The 18,706-nt window shown below is 39.0% G+C and overlaps 1 protein-coding gene across 1 annotated transcript; it reads right to left on the minus strand.

Moving 5' to 3' along the window:
- Positions 1–590: 590 nt before the first annotated feature.
- EMC7 (ER membrane protein complex subunit 7) lies at positions 591–11,883 on the minus strand. Its single transcript, XM_075754127.1, has 5 exons — positions 11,533–11,883; positions 8,292–8,411; positions 5,791–5,929; positions 5,171–5,251; positions 591–3,049 (listed from the first exon to the last, which is right to left on the minus strand). The coding sequence occupies exons 1-5, from the start codon at positions 11,769–11,771 to the stop codon at positions 2,897–2,899; spliced, it is 732 nt and encodes a 243-aa protein (XP_075610242.1). The 5' UTR covers positions 11,772–11,883; the 3' UTR covers positions 591–2,896.
- Positions 11,884–18,706: the final 6,823 nt, after the last annotated feature.

Below are 18,706 nucleotides of genomic sequence, written 5' to 3' on the forward strand. Positions count from 1 at the left end.
TGTAATCTAACTCTCTAAAATGTAACAGAAATTCAGCAGATAGACCAATTTCTCTTGTTAAGTCAACGAATGGCCTGAAAACTACCAGGCCAAAGCTACCAGAACTTGTAGGCAGAAGGCAGCACGATGACCCAGTCCAAGCTGAGGGAGCAAGTCTTCCTCCTTTCGGCAATGAGGAAATCAGCTTTTTTAGAGTCCAAGCAGATTCTGTGTATCTTCAATTTCTGTTCTGAGGTATCAGCTGCTTCAGCTTACCATCTGCTTTATATTACCTCGAGTAGCCTCACTAAAAGGCAGCTATGGTTTTTTGGGAAAATGGAGATGTCAGACCTAACAGAGAAGAAAGACTACTAAAAATCTGTAAATAAAGACAAGGAATTAAAACTGAACTATAGCAAACACTTACTTTCTGCAGAAAGACAGCCTTGCATTATACCAGTAACTGCAAACAAAAGCTATCAAATAAGCTTTGCCTGGTGGAGTTTATGACAGCACAAGATGTTACAACTTTAAGTGATCAAGGGACTCTGGCTAGAACCTCTTTTCTCACTTGACACACACAGACATTTCAGCTCTAAATTTAATTAAAAAAAAAAAAGTTGGTACCATTGTAACTAGCATTAATTCAGCAGCAGACCAATACACTTCTACAAATCACTTTATCACAAAGGTGTCTGAAAAGGAAAGGAATAATGTACATGATTGAAGAAATAACATTAGGTAACAAGATTTTGGGGCTTGGATTGTTCAGATAACAGGTTTCCAGGGGTGGGGTAGTTTTCTGTTGAGAGGTATGGGAGTGGTACTCTACATCTGATCCTGATGCGCAAAGAAATTGCCTGGACCTTGATGTATCAGTTCTAAGAAAAAGACGAGTGTTGAATATTCCACATGCTTCTTACAAAATTTTATTAGGATCCTTACAACTCCTGTCAATTTTCTTACTCTGAACTCTTAACAAAGACTTTCATCTTTTCATGGCCTGAGTTCTCCACTCTCCCTTAAAGACAGATCAAGACCGTGAACAGACACACTGAAAGAAGACAGAAATATTGCTATTCTTACCTTTGTAACAAGCACAAATGCCACAAATGCATCAGTATGATTAATTACCGAACAAAATATGATTAAAACAGTTAATGCAATTTAATTGTCATTCCAATTACTGTTAAACAAAAGTAACTCATGGCTTGTACTTTCCAGGACAGCATAGTAACAAAGCTAATTGCTCTGTCTTCAAAGAACTGCTACCTATTTTTCCTATGTATTTTTCAGTAAGATGCTGCTGAAAGAGAAGTTTTTTGGGTTTTTTACAAAGGCATCATGACACCCATTTCAGTAAATCCTTCCAGCAAGAATATCCAAATACCCTCTTGTCTCTATTGGATATATTTTACTTAGTATACAAAACAAAAAGACCATTCAAGCAAAACAATGACAAGACCAAAAATGTGCAGCTCACTTTTCAAAGACTGAGATCTTTCATTGTCCAAAAACCATTGGTTTATTTCTTCTCCAACATCTTAAAAGTTGACTTAATCCTATGAATTACTTTTGCAGCTTTTATGTTTCACAACATACTTCTAAGTATGTATTCTAAGACAATTTATAGCTCTCCTAAGTCTTTGCCAGAACAAATAAATGCATTAGAATTGATTTTGCTTCAGGTGTACCTTTGGTGAATGTTAAATACCATTTTTGGAATCAGATATACATTACCCATACTGCATAGATAGTATTACCAAAAGGTTAGCAATTGTAAAAATGGAAAGCAACAGCATTTATGCTAAAAAAAAAAAATAAATAAAAGATTTATGGACAGTTGCTAATGGGGTTTGGCAGGTATTGCTGTAATTTTAATTTACAAATGTTCACCTAGGGGAAAACTGTAATTTTTTTCAACTTTTCTCTGAAGTTACTGAGTAGCTTGAAAAGATATTGCAGTACACACACACAGGCATGCTCAAAGAACAAAGTTTTGCCAGTGACTTAGCATACCTAGAGATAGCCATATACTTTGGAACATAATTTAAAAGATAAGTGGGATTTACCTTCCTACTATACTTTCAGGTTTTTCTTTCATTTTAAAAATTTTGTTCTGTATTTGGCCTCAAATCATACTACTGGTAAGATAAATGCACAGCACACAGAAAACACTAAGAACCAAAAGTGTTGCAGAAGTGACACATGTGACTTAAAAAGGAAAGATCCAAGACAGATGTTCATCATGTTACATAGATTCTGTGGATTCATAATTAACTTGACAGAGCTTAAAAGACTTTCTGATGTAGGATCCTTTGTTTTTCCCCCCACCTAGATTTTTAGCAGAAAGTAGATCAGAATAAAACTGGGCAATAACAAGTGGGAAGTCTTTGAACTAAAGTGTACAGGCAGCAAACAATGTAAAATAAAATGATTTTATATGTAACACATGTGACAAGCTGATACAGCGAATTAGTAAACCCACGACTCAATTTTGAAAGGAGTATTTGTTCATTTCAGAATTCAACAGCAAGTATAAAACATTAAAGCCATCTTAAGACTGAACTCCACTTCTATTATCTTTGACTTTTTTTATACATTGTCTTATGATTAAGACATTCATTACTGTTTAGCTCATCATATAATTTATAATTCTCTACAGAACAATATAGTTAATTCAGTATCATCAATAACTTTATACAGATACAGTATTGAAGCCATGTCCTCTTTTGCTTACTGTCAAGTACAAAACAGCTTATATAGACTAAAAAAAGCTACACACCACAGTTGTAGCATACCGTATTTTGTGCCTGATTAAAGTTTACAGTAGTGGCTTTTTAATCTTTCAAGACAAATAAACATGATACCACATAACAAACAGTTGTGCAAACTCAGGCTTAGGAGGAAGACTTAACTACCTCCTTTTTCCAGAACTACTTTTTCCTGCTTTACTGCTGCTACTACCAGACTTGCTGGAAGATTTTGAAGAGAAAAGTCTTGTCATGAATTCAGAGACATCTGGCAGCTCATGGTTGGAATTCAGCATGTTCATTGACTGCTCCATTTCCTGCATGCAAAGATTAGATAACCTTAATAGCTCGTAGAAACAGCCAGAATTGCTAAGACATCAGTTGAAAGATCGTATCAGGAAGATGTCAGATTTCCCAAATACTGTTTTACTATTTGTAGTCCTCCAGGGTACATATTGCTACATATTTTTATGCAACCACAGCCAAATGCCCAGCTACACACAGAAACATAAAACCCCAAAACTAAAAGCACTGGTGTATGGAAAAAGATAACCATGTCTTAAGCAGTCTTACAGGGCAAACACCTGATAAAAAAAAAGTCTAAAAGAAAAAAATGCCATTACTTATTTTCAGTATTACTTTCCTCCATTTTAAAATTTTAGCTTTTGTTTAGATTTTCAGATCTGTATTCTCACAGATTTCACATACCTTTCTGTTTTCAAATTAGTATTATTTATGCTAAATCTAATAAATTTTTGAAGCTGTTTGAAGGGATGAGATATTTTTATTGCCCTACTTTGTAACATCAAACTATTAGTGTACAGCAGCTAAGTTTTCTTTGTTTCATGAAAGGAAGGATTTTAATATGAAACCATGTATCCGGCAAAGCTTAATGTAAATTTAGAGTTTAGCATATGAGACAAATTAGTACAGTTTAAAGCAAACAAACCCTGAAGTACTTTTAATGCATACAACAGCTGATCTGCACATCCACAATGTGCTAATGCCTAGAGTAATTGCCAATTTAATGTGGGATTGTCACCTTGCTCTTCTAGTTACCATTCAGAATGATACAGCTTTAACTGTTTTCATGGTACAAATGAAGCAAAAGCTGTTAATGTAGCCTCTGTTACTATTGCATCTATACTACATCTGTACTTAATGTCTCTACAACAAGTACAGTTACAAAATCATTAACTTTCTATATTAGACTAGTATTGTGCAGATTCCGTAAAGAAAAAACAAGCTAACTTGAAAAAATGTACTACAAGCTCCATACCCTTCACAAGCAAACTGAAGTTGGATATACACTTAAGAATCTAATACATGGTCATCTAGAGAATGCTGCTACAATTGAATTCTTAAAAACTACCATCTCCTACTCTTTAAAGACAATTTAATATACAAGCAAGATTCCTTCAACTTAAAATTTCTCCTTAACAAGTCATATCAGTCAGCTAATATGAACTAAATCATCTGAAGTTCTGATGGTTTACATCAGAACAGCCTGTCTGTAAGCAGTGTCAGATCAGTGAAAAAAGTAAGGAATAAGGTATAAGTCATTTTTTTAAAAATCAACTTCCAAAGTTCAGCTTGAAGAACATGCCCCAGATATCTAGCATATCTTCATATCCTGTTTTTAACCAAAATTAAAGCCAAAAGAGCATTACATAGCTCTGATATGTTTTTTATAGGTATTAGTTAAAAAAACAACAAAAAACTCAGACACCTATAAAGTACTACTGAAGACAGTGGTCATTTAGAGGAAAAGGAGTTTAAATTAACCAAACCTTCAAAAAGCAGCCACCCAAGACAGACAAGGAATACTTCTAAAAATAAGAAAAGATTTAGCAAACACCTTGAATCTCCATTTTGTCCTAGCCTTCTGCTATTCGGCATTTCGCATGATGAAAGGACAATAAATCAGATCATTTAATGACTACATTAAGACTCCATATCATATACATTACTGTAACATCTGGATTTAACAGTCTTGTAAACTATGTGGTTTAGGTTGATGGGTAAAAGAACCCCACATCATACTCTTCTCAACACACTTGACATTTATTAAATGACGTCTAAAAATGAAGTGCTAGATTTAAAACACAGTGCAGAAATACATTGGAAATTCACAGAAAAAATAGCCTTTGAGAAATTATATTTATCGCTCTAAAGAAACTCTGAAAAACACCATACGTACATACTCTAATACTTTCAAAGAATTGCCAAAAAACTTAATTCTGTGTTGTGCTGTTTAACAGCAAATTCATGAGTCGGAAATGTTAGAATTCGTTGTTAGAACAGCAACGATGTATTAACTAAATAAATTATGCCCACTAAGACTTCTTTAGAAGTCCACTTTTGTTTTTATTACTTTTCTATACCTTAAAATCTCATTATCTTTGCTCTCTATGTCTGCATCAATTGAGCATACTTACCCGTCTCATATCAGGATCACTGGTGTTGACAACTTTAGGCAAAAGCACAAATATCAGTAATGGAAGAACCATCATCATCACCTACGCAGAAAACAGCAAATATTTCTTCAGGTTATTTGTTGCTCCAGACGTTTTTAGACATACTGACATAAAGCTTTTAACTAAACAGCCAGATTCTATAACTACTGCATTCCGAGTCAGTAACCGAGTAACAGTAATCCACTTGTCAGGGAAGAAACCTGACAAGGAAGTATTATGTTTTAACAGATTTCAAAGTTAGACCCTTAAAGTAAAGGTTCGTAATCTCTTTCAACTGGTATAACTACAATCTTGCAACATGTTGATCTCCACACTACTAGAACAACATCATGTTGCCAACGGAACCACACTATGGGCTATTTTCAGAGGACACACATTAACAGAATGAGTATATAGGGGAGGAGAGGTCAGAGAAAAACTTTCTATTTGTAAACAAGTAAAAAACAAAGAAATACAACAATCCTCTCAGGAGACCAAATCATGTACATCTTTTCTCAATTATTTTATTCTTGGTATTCTGAAGAATAGCTATATATGGATCCTTAGCATACTTTTAACCTTTGTGTGTTGCTTGTACATACCATGGGGTTCATGAGGAAATCTGTCCATCCCCAAGATTCTCTCTTTATAAAGTATGAAGGAGGTCCAGAAGATTTCATCTGGAGTGGGTATGGCAGCCTGACAACTTCAGAGGTTTTGATGTAATTCACGTATCTTGCTCTAATGAGTGAAATGTAAAGATTATTTAATAATATTCCAAACAAAGTTTTAGTAACAGACTACAAACAAAACTATCTGCTAGGTAGTGTCAGCTAGGCTTCAGTTTTCAGAAGCTAATTCCTCTCAGCAGCATACTTTATGGAATCAAATGATACTTTATCTTTTTTTCCAGACTAGCTATTAAGCAGGCTGAAAAACTTGATATGGAAAACAGACCTGCAGATCAGAAGCATCAGAACTATTTGTTCAAATATGACTTCTGCAAAACATATTTTTCCTCACTGTCCTGGTTTTCAGCTGGGATAGAATCTCATAAGAAGCTGAGAGGGGACACAGTCAGGACAGCTGACCCAAACTAGCTAAAGGGGTATTCCATACCATACGACATCATGCTCAGCACATAAAGGCATGGAATGTGCACGTGCTGGCCAGGGAGGAGGAGTCATTGCTTGGGGATAGGCTGGTCATCAGGTTCAGGTGGTGAGCAAAGTGTATCACTCGCTCTGTATATTCTTCTATTAGTATTGTTGTTGTTATTTTCCTCCCTTGATGTCCTAGTAAACTATCCTTATCCCAACCCTTGAGTTCTACCTTTTTCTTCCGATTCTCCTCCTCATCCCACTGGGATGGGGGGATGGGGAGGGACCACGTGGTACTCAGCTGCCAGCTGGGGCTAAACCATGACACTCACCTTGGTAATGAGCAAGAAAAGCTACAACCTTTAAAGAGAAGGTACAGCTTTGAACAGTGTAGCGTAGCTTAAAACAGTTTGCTCTAGGCAACAATAATTTATATATGAAGTTAACACTACCTTTTCCCTAAATGCATTACTTTGCATTTATTGATACTGAATCTCAGTCTTTATTACTTTACAAGGTCTTTCTACAGTTCTTCACTAGTGTTCTTCACATGGGCCTTGTATTTAGAGAGTTACATGGTAATATCATCTAACTTTGTCACTCTTCACCCATTTCCCATGATCTATGAATATTTACCCGCCTTGTGCCCAGGGATGATTTCTGCCCATTACAAAAGAAATCATTTATCCCTTCTGAGTTTTTCACCAAATATTAATCCACAGAATGTCCTTCCCTCCTACCTTATGACTATGTATTTTCTTCAAATGTTTTTGAGATTTTCAAGAAGATCTTATCAAACATATCCATTACCCACATGCTGCTTCCTCTTGCTAAGAATTCCAGTTTTTTTTTTAAGGCAGAACTTCCCTCAGAAAAGCCCAGCTGACATTTTCCCCATGTATCACATTTTTCCATGCATCTCCCAACTGTAATCCTCATTATAGTTGCTACCCGTTTGACTGGTAGAGATGTCAAGCCTACTGATACTTTAATCTGCAGACATATCCTAGCAATTTACGTAATGTCCAATTTGTTACCTCTAGTCCTCAGATACCGAGACAGTGCTAAGTGTGAGGTTATACACACACTATTGTGTCTATTTCACTGAGTTCCTTAGTATTTATTACATATTGTTGCCAATGAGATACTGCCTAATAAAGTATAAAAATAAAAATTTCATAAAGTTTGAAAAAAATTCTAAGCACAAATTGTGCTATTATAAACATACTATTTGCACTGTTTTCAGTTTGAGATTTCAATTTTTAACCTCCCTTAAAAATACTGCTGCAGTGTTTATGTTTGTACTACTAAAATGTAACAGCATCTTTTATAAGATACTGTATAAGACAAACTTGAGTTAAGACACTAAATGTGTGCCTGTACAAAGAAAAATGAACTACAAACATGTTCATTTAAAGGAAAATCACCTAATTAGATAGGATAGCCATTTTTCTGTATTACTTACTGAATAGTGTGCAGTTCCAAATGTATAGTTACAGTTGTTAGGTATAATGTGTCTGGCCACAACATAAAAATAAAAAAAAAGCTAATGATGCTACAGAAATACTGCAGGCTGGCAACTACTAGCACTTGCCAGTAACTGTAAAGAGGACCTTATAGAGGTGTAACAGAAATATTTTAGACTTCAGGATTAGAATTAATTAGAATTTCATTGTGCCAAGTCTTGACAGAACATTTATCAAAAAAAGAAAAGAAAAAGGGAGGAAGAAAAAAGAAAAGGTACTGGCAAAATATAAAGCAGTTAACTTGATTTATATAGATTTTATTTCAGGATAGCTGCATAAGGAAATAACAAAAGTAAACAAATAGAAGGACTCTTTTTGTTTCCTCTTATTTAAGGCCATAAATATAAAAGGATGAAAGAAATCAGACTTTGGATTTCAAGGAATGTCCTCCTAGAAATGATGTTAACATTACCTCTTCTACTGTGCTGTCAGGCATGCTTAATAGATCAGTACAGAAGTAAATCAGGAAAGGCTCACCTCATTTTGCCTTTTGAAGTTATGTCAACTCGTACAGGCTCAAATTTATGAGCCGGGGATATAACTTCCACTACATAAGATCCTGAAGGTACATCATGAACCACAAAACTTCCATCTGTCCTGAAAAAACAGTAAGTTCCACTACATTTCAATATGCTCCAGTATACAAGAGGGTGTGCTTTATTTTTATAAAGAAGAAACTGTAATAGTATCATTTTATATTATAAATCTTAATGTAATAACAATGACCAAAAGGAAAACTTATATCACTCAGCACTCATACCAAGCTCCTTAAGGCCATCAACGTGTGCCACAATAGTAGCAGAAATTACCAGTTCAGTTAAAGATTTTCTCGTGCCCTCAAGCTATTGTCTTGCTGGAGGAATAATTTAACAGCCCAAGTAAGATCTGAAATTGTTAGATTTCACATATTCAAATGATGTCAGAATCGACTTACACGTTCCTTCCTCCTGCTGAAATACATACAATGAAGTTTACTTTGCTTCAGTACTTCTGCTGGAAGCAAAAAAACCCAAAATTGATATCCTACATAACGTGGGTGGATATTAGAGATGACTTGCAACACACAAAAATTGCGGTTTCTGCCTATATCACAAAACAGAGGTTTTTACTTTTAATTGCTCCCTTTAGGACTAGCCCATGCTGGAAGGCTCTATCACAACAACAAGGAAACTAAGAGCTCTGAACATACACACAGAAGGGATTTTTAGACAGACTGCTTTTATTTTAAAATGCAAAACTTCAATATTCGGTGCAAATATTAGTAAAATGACACTTCAAAGCTTCAGCACCAGTTGCCATTAAATTACAGAAGCTTACAGTTTTCCTCCTACATGCTTCCAGAAGTTTCCAGGAACTTAGTGTTCTCTACTCTTTTAAAATTAATATAAAAGATATCTCTTCTAAAAATAAGACTCAAAGTTAAGACCAAAAAAGTTGTTCAAATAGAGAGGAAAAAAAAAAAAAAAAACCTGATGCATTAGAAGCTCGCATCAGGAAAACAAACAAACAAACGAACCCTTTCAAAAGTGAGCCCTCAAAAAGAATATTGTCCTTATGTCCCTCACACAAGTTCTCTCAGAGACATACATCACTTAAGGACCTTCCTACCACAAAGACGGAAGCATATAAACACTACTGTGTATGTGGGTTTCACTAATACCTTATGTGATTATTTGAACCCCTAAGAATGCTTATACTATCTTATATTGAAACTGCTATAAGGATGTTGCCCTAGGAATTTCCTTTTAATTTTTCATTCTTTACAGTATTATTAATAAAATTCAAGTACAGTTTTTTTTCTAAAGATTTATTTACACGACAAAGGAAATTATTTACACAACAAAGAAAATTCTCACTTCATATACTGGTATCCAATACTGCCTTTTTAGAAGAAAAAAGTTTTTTGGTTTTTTTTTTTTCTTTTTCTTAGAGTGAGGAAACTAATCAGATTTATAAAAATGCTTGTACTAGAGAATGACTCTTGGAATAGTCTAAAGCAACTTTGCTATGTCAAATAATTATTTTCCTCTTTGTGATAACTGGAATGACATCCATGTAATATATAATCAAAACCTGCCTGTGAGATGGTGACAAAAGATGGTGATAACTACATCTTCTGATATACCAAATACATTTAAATCTGTCACTGAAAGTAAGGGATCTTTCTACTGAGCCTGAAATACCACTGTTGCTTAAGAAAACTGTTCTTTCTTCCAACACAGTTCTTACTAAAAGTATACTGCCATCCAGTACTGTGCTCATTACAAGTGACAAAAAAAAATCCCAACCAACATTAAAGCATTTTTGCTAAAATGTACCATGCTTATGGTAGCACATCTACAAATTCGTTTATCAAACTGAATTGCTTATATAATATTGCTTGGCTTTAAGTTATATCAATATAATTTGATAAATCTATAAAAACACATGCCAAATTAATGTAAGCAATAGAGCTCGATATCTAGGTTACACTGTCATAAACATGATAAGCTCTTAGCTAACACTATTTCCTCATATTTCAGAAAACTCGAGTTCCAAGCAAGCATTTTGAAACTTACCAACTCCATGGTATTTATTAAAATCAGCTCCTAAATATGATGTCAGGCTCCCACAACTTGGTTGTACTGGCTTATCAGGTGCTACACTGACAAGATTCTGCAAGTTTTGCAGAGTAAAATCTCTTGTGTTAACCTACTGAGAGTTCCCAGAGTCAAAGTTCAGTTCAACTTTTACTGCAGAAGGAATAATTAAAAATTACTGGTATTTATGAGATGGTGTATCTTAATTCTATACAAACTTTATAATTTTAATATATAATTTAAAAAGTAATGTATTATACTGCTTTAAAAATAATAAAAGGGTTTTTAAAATTAGCTTCCACTCTCAAGACTATAAGATTAGTTTGATTCTTAATTATGAGGACATTTTCTATGTCTTAATCTTTCTAGATCCCTTGTTGATCTGAATATACGCACTACCACCTGTGACCAAATAAGCTAATGTGATTCTTTACAGCTTTCAAATGCATTTGCATGATTTTGTGTGAAGGAATAAAGCCATATCCCTTGAAAAGGCTTTCACTGGTACAGTGAGTGTTTTTCCACAGGTACTGTAAGAGATAACTACAACTGTAACTTTCTGACACAAACATACATTTCTCCAGAATAAGTAAATTCTTAGCTAAGGAGAGAGTCTAAAAAAAAGAAGTGACAGAAATAGCTCCCACAAAAGCTGAGAAGAAACACTGTACTCCAGAATGTAATACAAACGTGTTTGTGGGTTTTTTTTTTTAATTGAAACTCAGGGTGGCTAAAAAGCCACCAACCTTAGTCATCAATTTGGTTACGTCTGCAGGAGGCTGAGATCAACAATACCTACAGCACTGCAGGTTCCCACTACGGGCCGGGCCGTTTCTACTGCCGAGGGAAGGTGCCAGCGTCCCAGTAAAGGCAGAGCGGGACGCGAGATGTTCACCTCCACAGCTGTGCGTCGCTAACTGGGACAAGGCCGCTAACTCGGAGGGGGGCTGCTCCGCTCTGCCACAGCTGGCCGCCATCTTACGGCCGCGACCGTCGAAGCGACGCGCAGCGTGTCAGAGGCGCGGAGGTGCCGGAGATCTCCGAGCGGCACCCGCGGTACAGGGCGACACCGGCCCAAGCCCGGCGAGGACGCTTACTTCCACGCTAGGATCAAGCCCCCCGCCCCGCCCGCCGCTCACTTCAGGAAGCCGACGTGCTCCTCCCCGTCCACAAGCACCCGGGCCCCCGCGATCCAGTCCTGCGGCTTCACCCCGGGCACCACGGCCCGGCCCTCGATCTTAAACCGCTCCCCAGGGCCCGCGCCGCCCGGCGACTCCGCCTGCCCAAACGCCTCCGAGCCACGGGCGCCATCGGGCAGCGGCGACGCAAAAAGCCAGAGCAGCAGCAGCAGGCAGCCAGCCCGGCTCCGCGCCGCCATCGCGCCGCCGCCTCCTCCGCGGGAACGGGGCCGTCGCCTTCGCGCATGCGCTGAGCGCGAGCCGTCGCGACCCAGAGCGCAGCCCGCGCGGAGAGCGGGGTCACAGCCTTGCTGCGCGTGCGCGCCAGGCAGGAGGAGCGGGCTCGGACGTCGTGCGCATGCGCACATGAGAGAGCGGCGCGCCGTCCGGTCACGTAAAGAGCTCTGGCGAATAGGAGTGAGGGAGTGATGCGGCCATGGCGTGTAGCGAGGCGGAAGCGCTGGGGCGGTTTCCCTCGGAGGTTTTTCCTGCGGGGCTGCCCGGGTGGAGGAGGCGAGCTGCGGCCGGCCGGCAAGAGGTTCCCTGGGAGCTGTGCCGGGCGCTTCGCCTCGGCCTGCGCACGGCGGGAGTGCAGGGCCCGAGCCGGCCTGGCCGCCCTGCTGCCCGCCTGAAGGAGCGCAGGCCGCGAGGAAGCCCCTCGCCGCGGGCAGAGCAGCAGCACGGCCGCGGGGGCACCTGCCCCTCCCTGGGGGCAGTGCAGGTGCTCCGGGGCCGGCAGTTCGCGGACAGCTCTCAGACCGCGGAGCTGGTGCTCTTGGGCCCTAAAAGCAGCACGGTTGCTAAAAATGTTGTGCAGAGCTCGCTCCGACTCTGCAGCACAAGTAACTTGCAACCTGGATAATCTGTCCCCAAACACAATTTTTCAACAGTTTGCTTATTCCATGATGAGAAATGGAGTGGGTGTTGGGAGGGCTCTGTCGGTTTTGAGTTCGTGAGTAAAAACAAAGGGTAAGATAATTTGCTACTTAAAATGTGGAAAGACACAAATAGGAACCTGAAGAACATAAATGTATTAGAAGTAGATGTATCTTCCTTGGTAACAGATCCATTTAGAATTAAGACAGTTTTCAGTTACGTTCTAACAGTTACTGTGCAAAGAATAAGCTTTTTCTAGGAAAGAGTTACAAAAAAAGCTTACAAAAGAAAAAAGAGGTTGTTAATTAAGGTCTAAAATCTCTTCTTTTAACCACTAATTTATAGTGTTGCACTTTGTTTCTGATGAATAACTAGAACTTGTTGACAGCTGTTACTTGGTGGGCAGGCACAGAGTTCTAGGAGAAATGAGGACGGTTAGCACCTTCCCTGCCCCTTTTTTCCCTTTACGCAGCATGTCCTGTTATGTCATATGTGCTCATTGTCACGTTGTAGTTACGTTTGCTTCATTTTTACCTCTCATGTCAGAGTTAATTACTGAACACCTTGAAAACATTTAATTATTAAGCATTATTATGTTAGAGATTATGAACCTGGTCATCAGCTAATACTCAATAAAAACATATAGGAGGCATGATTTTGAAAGCCTACGTTACTCCATGTGAGTGGGATAATGTGAATTATTTCTCTGGTAGTATTTTTGAGATGTCTGTACTTTGGACACAACCAGGAAGACATATAATTGATTAGGTTCTTCTGTCACAAACTCAAAAGAAAGAAACTCCAGCAGGTTTAGGGGTGGAAACCTAAGAACGCTAGAACTGAAGAGTGTTAGAAAGTAGCTTCTCTGAACTGGACAATTTTGAGCATCACATTTTTTTTTCAGTTTTTGTTAATGAAGCAAGTACGTAGCAACAGAATCACTAAGTAGTAGGGTTTATGTTAAAGCCAGAGATAGAACGCTGCTTCCAGTATAACACCTGTCCTGGTTTCAGCTGAGAGGGTTAATTTTCTTCATAGTAGCTAGTGTGGGGATATGTTTTGGATTTGTGCTGGAAGCAGTGTTGATAATATAGAGATGTTTTTGTTGAACAGTACTTACACAGAGCCAAGGCCTTTTCTACTTCTTGCACCACCCCGCCAGTGGGATGGCTGGGGGTGCACAAGGAGTTGGGAGGGGACATAGACAGGACAGCTAACCCAAACTAGCCAAAGGGGGTATTCCGTACCATATAACATCATGCTCAGTTTTTAAGGAGCTTGGGGAAGGGGCGGGGGGCAGTGGCGTGCAGAGTGATGGTGTTTGTCTTCCCAAGTCACCGTTAGGCATGATGGAGCCCTGCTTTCCTGGGGATGGCTGAACACCTGCCTGCCCATGGGAGGCGGGGAATGAATTCCTTGCTTTGCTTTGCTTGTGCGCGCGGCTTTTGCTTTACCTATTAAACTGTCTTTATCTCAACCCACGAGTTTTCTCACTTTTCCAATTCTCTCCCCCATCCTGATGGGGGGGAGTGAGCGAGTGGCTGCGTGGTGCTCAGCTGCCGGCTGGGGTAAAACCACACCACCACCACAGAAAGACATCTTCATAGTGACATGTTACTAGTTTTCATATGCAGTTAGTGTAAAAAATGCTCCTATTTTTAAAATATCCTCAAGGAACTGTATTAAGATGCTGTCAGATCACATAGAATGGTCACGCCCTCCAGTTTTAAGGATTTCCTCAGCCAAAGATTTATTTTTTATAACCTAGGTAACAGTTACTTGATTTAAGCCTCATGATCCCAAAGAAAAGAAAACCTCGTTTGTTCACTCATACTCTAATCCAAAAAGCTTCTTTCTGTATCATCCTGCTAACGAACTGACAAGTTAATCGAACAGTCTCTTGGCTAGAATCCCACCCTCATGTAGAAACCCTGACTATGGGTGCAGCTTTCATTGCAGAAACATATCTTTATTTTTGTACATGCAAAGTTTCTAATACCTGTAGTGGCATGCAACCACTTCAATGTTAGGTAAACAGTCCCTTCTGCTCTCACTGTGTAACTTCTTTACATATTAATAGCTGTATTTCATACAAACAGATAAATCAGTTACCATATTTTTAAGTGTACACAACTGAGAAAATAATTAATTTGGTTGATTATTGCCTTTTCAATTAAGACTAGCTGTAACAGCATCTCATTTGAGTGAATTGCAGAATGCTGTTTGTGAGTTTTGATATCATGCTGTGGGTGTTTGCCTTCTAGGTGAAAAGAATAAAACCCCAAACAAGTAGTACAAATGGAAACAAAGAAATAAAAATGTCCAGGTTTAAATTTATCAAAATATAACTGAATATAACCAACTACTTATTTCCGTAGTATATCATTGAGGAGATGCTACCTGCTGGTTTTTTTCTGGAAGGAAGTTCACTATCAGCAAAGCTGTGTCTGCAGCTTGATGTCAAGTGAATCCCTGTTCAGAAAAGACAGATGAAACTGCCAAGCAACAGTTTCAGTTCAATTGAAACAACCAAACAATTCTATCAACCTCCTGAAAGTGCAATCCAGGATGACCTCCATGTTTTATAGCTGTCTTTTCATTGATGGATTCACTCCCCAAGTAATAGCTACGTAGAAACTGGCAAATTTCTGCACAGTTCTACCCTGCTCACAAGCAAATTCTCAGTTTTGTCTGAGTTACTTCAATCAGCTGTCGCTAATGCTGCAGAACTGTCAGCCAGATGGATGAGAGCTGACAGTCCCTAATGGGTTGAACAAAGAGGAGGTCTAGACTAATGTAATGCCATCACACTCATGACACCCAAATCCCTATCACCAGATTCTTGTCGCTTTTGGTTTCATGTACAAACCGAAAAAGCAAAGGAGACCCATTAAATCCCTCTGAGCTCTCCAAAGGCACCACAAATATCCATGAGCATCATAGCGGTTTACAGAGAATCATGTAGTCAGGGATACTGGTGGATACTCGTAAGTAGCACAAAAGGGTTTTTTTTCTTCCCTGAGGGTAAAAGGAGCTTACAAAAATGTAGCAGAACTTATTTTTGTGCTGAATCCTTTTCACAGTCTGAACGCTAGCAAAACTTGCTATATACATTTTTTGCTTATAGTTCACCATTAGTACAACATTTTCATAGACTTTAATTCACTTTTGAACATCTCAGTGCAATTGTTCTGAAAACTTTCTATAAAGCTGATAGCACTTTGGCTAACATTTAAATATTTTGCTTTCGAAAATGTACATTATCCTGTCATTGATATTGGTTTACTTTAATACATGGGACATAGACTGGACCACAAGCAACGGCATCCCACAGGCTGTTCTGTGTGCGATTCGGGCAGCGACAGGCAGAGCTGTTGACTTTCAACAGACAAGCAGGGAGCAGCTTCAGCCATCTGCCTCTAATCTTACTGTAGTTTTTGAGTCAGTCCACCATGATAGGTATACAGGTGACTCCCAGTGCACCAGACAAGCAATGCTGATTCACAAGTGTTCACTGGATGCCAAGATGCAGACCTGCCTGATATTTAGAATAAATAAGAATTAGATATAATAAGAATTAGATGGGCATCAGAATACCCATACTGACATACTTTTTTTTTTTTTAAAGAAACTAATTAGAGGTGATAAGAAATTAAAATGCCCAACTAAGCAAGCAAATCTATGAGAATACAGAAACTGAAGGTAGATGGAAGAATTCAGCATAAAGGTACTGTGAAAGGCCACAGGCAGTTAACTCATTTACTGAGCTCTCCTCCACAAGGAGCTTTATGATGATTAAACATAGAATTTACAAAAATGTGCAGCATATTTCCTTCAGTGCTGTTTTGTGGTTTGTTTTTTTTTTTTTTAAATAAATTTATGTAGCATGGAATCATTATGCCATCTACTGGCAATTTACAGTGCTACACTGGAAACGTTTACTTAGTTTAACCTAAGAACACGGACAGAACAAGCCAGGATTGCAGCCTGGATTCAGTGACAGTCTTTGTGCTGTCCTGAATATAAGATGCCCCGAGAGGGTCCTACTTCTAACTTGGGGCAGAAAGGTATGCAGGCCACCCTCCTGACTTGCTCCAGAATACCCGTCTGCTTCAAAAAGTTTGCCCATCAGTGCTCTGGGTATTATCCTACACTCCATCTCTGACAGACCGTTCCATCTTGAGGCAGAAAATCTCCTAATCCCCTGTAAATTCAGTAGGTGTCAGAATAACCTCTGCATCTCCAACACATCCATCCCCACAGCGTGGAGTCAGCATGGACAATTGAAGACTTCTCTGTCTCAGAGAGCTAACCTTCATCTACCCCCTTTCACCTCAAGTTCACAGGACAAACTTCACTGGGAATTGTTGAGATTCAGATGCCTTCCCCAACGTTTTGCTGCATGCTGAAAAGCATATCCAACAAAAGCAGAGTCATGGAACAGGTTTCTTATACCCTGACACTCTGCATTATCAATTCCTACACTGTACAGCTGTGTGAAGAAACCTTCTTTGCCTTTTCCTTAAGGATGCTACTGGGCAGGCAAGCACTGGAAGATCCAATGTTCTGGTACTCAGTGTTGTCCTACCTTCCAACAGCAATCATACTTGATACTTCTCTTTCAGGCTTATGTTACCTCCATTTTCCACCTCCAACTTCAGGACTTCCCCCCCCCCCCCCCCCCCCCCCCCCCCCCCCCCCCCCCAGGAATGAACTGTTTCCACCTTTCTGCTAATGTAGGTCCAAAACCATAAAGAGGATACTACTTCAGTACACTCTTCATAGGAGTTAGCAAATGCTGGCAATGAGATTACCAGATGATAGCCACTTTTGTCTGGCTGCAATTGACTGATCTTTACTGAACTCAAATTTCATTCTTTGGTGGAGGAAATTTAATGACTAGTTTCAGTGCAGGGAAAGGAGAATAATTTTCCTGCTGTAAAGATTTCCAGACCCCCCCCTCTTGCAAGCAGAACAAAAAATGGGTGTAACACAATGGTAATGTGGAAGTTGGTTTTACAGTACTTTGACTGCAGCCTTCATCTGCTCCTGTTCACGGTAAAATTTCTCCTACATCTCTAGTAAGCAGCAATTGAGCATAAACTATATAAGTACCGTGTTTAAGAACTACAACATCCATTAAGCTGACTATGTAAGAAGCAATGCCACATAGAATGGTGATACGCAAGTCCTCAGATTCCTCTGTTGTTGCCTGTACAGACACCACCTGTAATCATACACGTAAGGCTAGAATGACACATTACTGTAACATTTGGTTTCCAAGCAGCTTAAAATCCTTATTTCTTGGTATGCACTCTAAATGCTGTGTTGTTTTTTATATCTGGATTCTATTTCCATAATGCCACAAGGTGGCCTCCACAAAATACAGCATTATTGCATCCTTTACAGAATGACACATGACAGAATTTTTTTGCTTACTGCAGTATTGGTAATAGACCACCACAAAATGGCATTCCTTTCTTTGTATTTCAAGCTTGGTTCACGTCAGATGGGAGGTCCGAGCAACACAAAGCAGCTGCAAGCACTTCGCTAGGATGTTCTACCAGAGAGTCCTGTTCAGGAAGAGAGTGACATGTTCACCGTCAGAGCAGGTTTGCAAGTTGTCTGCCCTGCAGAGAGCCTGGGAAAGCCTGTGTCCAACATGCAAAGGGCTGCTGTAATTCAGACAGCCTTCAGCAGCTGCTTAAATTATGCTACAGTTGCTTCTGTGCTAGAAGCTGAAGAAAGGCCAAAAGTGGCACAGAGCCTCCTTCTGCCCTATCATGAAACTTTGGGCTGGTTTTCAAGGGGGTGATTGACCAAAGGCCACTAAAGATTGACTTGCACCATTTCTAAGCCCACTTTTTTTTGGGGTGGTGGTGTCTTTATTTTACACAGATTATAGTGGAACTTAAAAGTATAACAATGCAAGTGTAATTGGAGCAGCATTTTCTAGATGATAAACATTCTCTTTGGTGTATTAAATATGTTGTTACAAAAACTATTACACTGTATACTGTTAGCAAATCTGGATTCAAACTAAATATGAAAGTAGTATAACCTGTGCACTTGTATTATTTGACAAAGCAAAAGAAACAAAGCTGGGTCTTCAATTCATTCTCTTATTTATAGAAAGTTACTGTGGCTCTGAATGCAGTTGGCTGGTTTTTTTGATCTCAGAAATGAAATGTTTCTGCAGCGCTTTGGTTTTCTCTGAAGCTTTAGCTACTCCTACTGCTTGTCATCATCAGCAGTAGCT

This window comes from Balearica regulorum, chromosome 5, assembly GCF_011004875.1.
Source record: "Balearica regulorum gibbericeps isolate bBalReg1 chromosome 5, bBalReg1.pri, whole genome shotgun sequence".
Classification (NCBI taxonomy): Eukaryota; Metazoa; Chordata; class Aves; order Gruiformes; family Gruidae; genus Balearica; species Balearica regulorum.

What these genes read in the sequence shown, in the direction of transcription:
- EMC7 (XM_075754127.1), bottom strand. Translation starts at nt 11,771, where the DNA reads ATGGCGGCGCGGAGCCGGGCTGGCTGCCTGCTGCTGCTGCTCTGGCTT. An exon ending in GAGCACGTCGGCTTCCTGAA is followed by an intron (nt 8,412 to 11,532) that starts GTGAGCGGCGGG and finishes CTGTTTTTTCAG; the next exon opens with GACAGATGGAAGTTTTGTGG. An exon ending in ATTTCCTCATGAACCCCATG is followed by an intron (nt 5,252 to 5,790) that starts GTATGTACAAGC and finishes TTTTCTGCGTAG; the next exon opens with GTGATGATGATGGTTCTTCC.